This window comes from Nylanderia fulva, unplaced genomic scaffold, assembly GCF_048542155.1.
Source record: "Nylanderia fulva isolate GAGA-0341 unplaced genomic scaffold, ASM4854215v1 Scaffold55, whole genome shotgun sequence".
Classification (NCBI taxonomy): Eukaryota; Metazoa; Arthropoda; class Insecta; order Hymenoptera; family Formicidae; genus Nylanderia; species Nylanderia fulva.
In genome coordinates, this window is record NW_028190643.1 from 616,125 (window position 1) to 620,829 (window position 4,705).

Consider the following 4,705-nt stretch of genomic DNA (forward strand, 5'->3'; position numbering starts at 1 on the left):
AAGAGAAGATATCCCTTATATTAAAAATGTATTTCATTAATAAATATATATACATGTAAGTGTCCTATTTTTTAATATGCTTAAATATATAAAAAATCGCGTTTTAGAAACCAATGTCTCATATAAAAATAATTTAGTTTTGAAGAGGAAAGAAGTTAATAACTTTGAATTGTAGCTAAGTTTAATTATTTTTGAAGGTCAATTTTTGTAAATAAAGTCACCCAAATAATTTGTATATAAATCAGTATTTTGAGAGGTTGAGTAAGTTAATATGATTTTTTAAAACAAAGTTAAAGTTAGTTGCTTATACTTGAAATTTTCACGATAGAGACTTTGCACATGATTTCTCTGTTTATATAGCACGTTAGCGTAAAAATAAAAACACTTTCATTATATAATTGAGACCCAATCTTTCGATTAAGACTATTTAGAACTCGTTCAGCAATTATATGAGAACTGAAAATATCGAGTACTCTCAACTGCCTGACTCGCGTAAAGAGACACGGAGCGCGTCTTGTTGCTTGCGCAAACTTAGTACAAGACACTACCGTGTTTTTTGATAAAATTAATTTAGTTAAGTTAAAAGTTGCATGAACAAAAAATTAACTCGGTTAAAGTTAAGTTAAGATTAAATTAACTAAAGTTAAATCCAAAGTTAATTTTTAAAAACATTATTTATATTAAATTAAAATTTTGTTTGTCAATTCTTTTAAAATTTATAGCAATAAATAACAAAGTTTGATTCTTGTAGAAATATATAAATATATAGAAATATATAAACATAAAAAATAATAATACTTTAATTTAAAAATAATACGTTTATAACTTATAAAAAAAAATGGTATTCAGAGATAAAAAAAATTTAATTTAGAGAGAAAGTTATAGTAAATTTTAAGGTCAAAAATAACTAGTTGAAGTTAAAAAGTAATACCTTTTAAATTAACTAAAGTAAGTTAAAAGTTATTAACTTTTCAACTTTTTTTAACTTTTAACTCATTAACTGTTTGTTCCTTTAACGATGAAAACGTCCATGTAGAACAGTAAAAATCCAAAGTCTTGTATCACTCAAAGAATTGTGAATCTTTATATTTTTTAGTGCACAGAAAATATTGGTGTGCTCAATTAAATTTGCAATCTTTTAAAACTCTATTAAATAAGCCTCAATAATGAATGGTAAGTATTATAACATTTGACTAGATGGGCATTCACATGTTTTATGAAACGTTAATAAGGTTCCTAAAACGTTTATATATATATTAATGTGTTGGTGGGATTGTGTAAAAGTCCACATAAAATTTATTTTAAAATTTTTAAATGAAAACCTCTGTGTTTATGTAGCTTATCTTACAGAGTTTTGCAAAATATATATAATAAAATTATAAAATTATAAAATATAATAAAATTTCTTTCCATTAAGTATTTCTCGAATTATGAGGCTTTAATTGCGAAAGATACAGTATTTTGACATAAAATACAAAATATATTGTAAAACATTTTCGGTAATATTACTTTAAAAATTCACCAATCACAGTCAAGAATGAGGCGGGGAATAATTGACTGTGATTGATCAATTTCTTAAGGCTTAAGGTGCCTACTGATGGACGCGGCAAGTTGCCGCGCGCGGCAGTTCAGAAAGAACTAGATCTAGGGGCTTCTGAATCACTCCTGCGTTGCCGCAAGTGAAGTTGGAATAATCCAACTTCACTTGCGGCAACGCGGGAGTGGTTATTTGTGCACATTTCAAAATAAAATTGAAACGATGGCAGGAGTAAATGTGGAGATTCCAAAGGTTAGTGTATGTTATTATATCCAAATATAATATAAGTTTAATATAAAAAAATATTAAGAAAACAATCGCGAAGGTAATATATATGATTGTGCATAATTCAAGATTGGAGGTTAAGTGTATGTTTTGGTCGTTTCGGAAGAGAAAAACGTACCGTAACATGTGCGTACGAATCTATTTCAATTCTTATAAACATTTATGACTTGGAACCGAACTTTAGAATGACACATCGGGTGATATAATTGATTTTTTTTTTATGGCAGAAAGTATACACATGCGGATTATGCGAAATAATTCTTGGGGACCTTGAGGATGAAGAAACATGGTCCCATGAATGTTTTGCAAATTATTCAGAGATTGTTTTTGATGTGAATAGCTTGTATTTATATCCCAAATGTGGTAAGTAAAATATAAAAGGTGAAAGTGACCGATATAATACTATTTGAGCGAATGTAAAAATTTAAATATCTTGTAGAAGATGGAAGCATTGTGCGCCGAAGTGCGATTAATGGAGCAGAGCAGATTGTAATAGAATCGCCTCTTCCGACACAAGAGCCGTGCCCAGTGGAAAACCTGGAAGAACTTATCATTACAGAAGTGTCGGCACGAGAACTGTTATGGAATCAAAAACTGAGTATAACAAAACGTGACAGGCAAACTGTACAACAACTTTGGAAGCAAGTGGCTAATGCGACGAATGGTACGTATATATATTTGTGTGTGTATGTGAGAGAGAGAGAGAGAGAGAGAGAGAAAGAGAGTAGTTAAAGAAAACTCAATAGAATTAAAGTGATATAACAGTACGATTTTATTATTACAGGCGAATGTTCTGTCGATGAGGTAAAAAAAAAATGGAAGAACTTAAGGGATCGTTACATGAAAATAATCTCTCTTGAAAAGTTGCCAAGTGGATCAGGAAGTAAACCATCTCGCAGAAAGTGGCAACATTACGAATTGTTGTCTTTCTTACGTGACACTTCTTTGGAAAAAGAGTTAGTATTTCACAAAAGCATTCACTGCAATACTAAAAACAGTTAATATTGATATTATTTCATTTTATTGTATTTCAGGACAGTTTCAAATATGATGAGTCGTGAGGAAGACACTAGCAATGATGACACGGAAATCCAAAGTGTGGACGTCGTAGAAGTCAACGGTGCGATTGATGCATCAAAAAGTATTTCGTTCATAAGCTGTACGGGCAAGTAAATAAATTTAAAAACAGAAAGAGAATAATAAGAAGAATATGCAATAATAAAATAAAACTTTTGCAGAGTCTACAATGTAGTCGTTATGACAATACGACGCTGCAACGGACCAATCAGAGAAAAAAAATCATATATTCTCTTCTTTGATTGATCCGTCACAGCGTCGTAACATTGTAACGACTGCATCGTAGACCCCGCATTATATTCAAAATTCCACATTAATTATCAACCGACACACATATATATATATTGTAGGAAAATTGTACAAATTGAATATCTCACTTGTTAGTACTATTACAGCTAGCTACATCAATTTTGTCCAATAATACAAAATGTATTATTATGTAAAAGTCATTCTTTCATTTTCAGGAATGAAAAGAAAACGAAAAAGTACTGAGCGCGAAGAAGACTTGATGAAGCAGATAGCAGAGGCCTTGCAGACTCCACGACCACCTTTGCCAACTCCTCCTGTTCTTGACGAAGTTGACAATTTTACTTCGATGATTGCCTGCCAGCTACGAGAGTTGTCATCAGTCCGCAGACGCGCAATAATGTTGAAAATTCACGAGCTCTTACGTGCTGAATTATTGCGTAACGACAATTCGGCAACAACAATAATATAACGTAAAATATAATAATATGAATAATATATGTATACGTATAGTAATAAAACGAGACTGATTTTGTTAGTGCAATAAAGCCGAAGCGTATTTATTCAAATAGTTATTACTCAACTGGACCGGGATACCAAGAAACATTAAAGTTATGATTATCTGGGAAAGTAGGAAAAAGAAGTTTTAAAGAATTAGTTTGCATGATTAAAAGGTGTGATTTATTTCCTTTGCATGTGTAGTATACAAATAATGATTATATCTGTGATGTCTAGTATAATATTATAAATAAAACGAAATAATATGCTAATGTATCATTTATCATTTTGCCATGCTACTGAGCCTTCATTATTAAAATATTTACAAAATTCATCTCTAATGAGCATGGCACCCCGAGTACTTGTATTTGTACTACATTTGGAGATGTCCACAAATGCACAACCATCTTCCATAATCGTCCTCCACGAACCTCGTATGTGATCACCCACAGCCGTTTCTTTATCCAACATACCTGGTGGAATATAATTGTTCTTCTCGATATCACTCTTGCGGAGCCAGTTATGAATGCAGATTGTACCTTGTACGATCTTCATAGCAGTTTCCACACTACTAATGATCGGTTTTCGATAAACTCGCCATTGGCTAGCAAGTATTCCGAAACAATTCTCTATCACTCGTCTGGCTCTACTGAGTCTATAATTGAAGATGTGCTGTTCGGCGGACAAGTTATTTTTGCCAGAGTATGGCCTTAGCAAATATGATTTCAATGGAAAGGCTTCATCCCCGACAATGCAGTAAGGCAAAGACGGGCCTCCTTTGTAAAAACTGTCCGATTTTGGGATATTCATTTGACCTGCATTAAGTTGTTGACCGAATCGGCTTTCACGAAAAATGCCTCCATCACTTCGCCTGCCATACGCACCAATATCGACGAACCGGAAAATATAATTGGCATCACAAATAGCTAATAGCACAATGCTATGACTGTTTTTATAGTTGTAGAAATTGGAGCCAGCATTATCCGGACACTGAAATTACACAAAGATTATTATATATTTTTCACATACTGCAAGAAAATTGGAGTCTGCTCGTATTGTTTT

General features: G+C 32.1%; 1 protein-coding gene across 4 annotated transcripts; it reads left to right on the forward strand.

The window, feature by feature from the left end:
* The first annotated feature begins 1,682 nt into the window (after positions 1-1,682).
* On the forward strand, positions 1,683-4,481 carry LOC114942578 (uncharacterized). 4 transcript variants are annotated; one of them, XM_029317974.2, is made up of 6 exons: positions 1,683-1,789; positions 2,050-2,185; positions 2,262-2,486; positions 2,607-2,778; positions 2,857-2,991; positions 3,364-3,452. In XM_029317974.2, the coding sequence occupies exons 1-6, from the start codon at positions 1,760-1,762 to the stop codon at positions 3,389-3,391; spliced, it is 726 nt and encodes a 241-aa protein (XP_029173807.1). In that variant the 5' UTR covers positions 1,683-1,759; the 3' UTR covers positions 3,392-3,452. The 4 variants fall into 4 exon arrangements, with proteins under 4 accessions (XP_029173807.1, XP_029173804.1, XP_029173806.1 ...); XM_029317971.2 differs by having other exon boundaries at positions 1,686-1,789; positions 2,857-2,963; positions 3,364-4,481; XM_029317973.2 differs by having other exon boundaries at positions 1,686-1,789; positions 2,857-2,942; positions 3,364-4,481.
* Positions 4,482-4,705: the final 224 nt, after the last annotated feature.

Coding starts and splice junctions, on each gene's coding strand:
- LOC114942578 (XM_029317970.2), top strand. CDS start 1,760: ATGGCAGGAGTAAATGTGGAGATTCCAAAG. Junction 2,186..2,261: donor GTATTTATATCCCAAATGTG/GTAAGTAAAATA, acceptor AATATCTTGTAG/AAGATGGAAGCATTGTGCGC. Junction 2,988..3,363: donor TTCGTTCATAAGCTGTACGG/GCAAGTAAATAA, acceptor TTTCATTTTCAG/GAATGAAAAGAAAACGAAAA.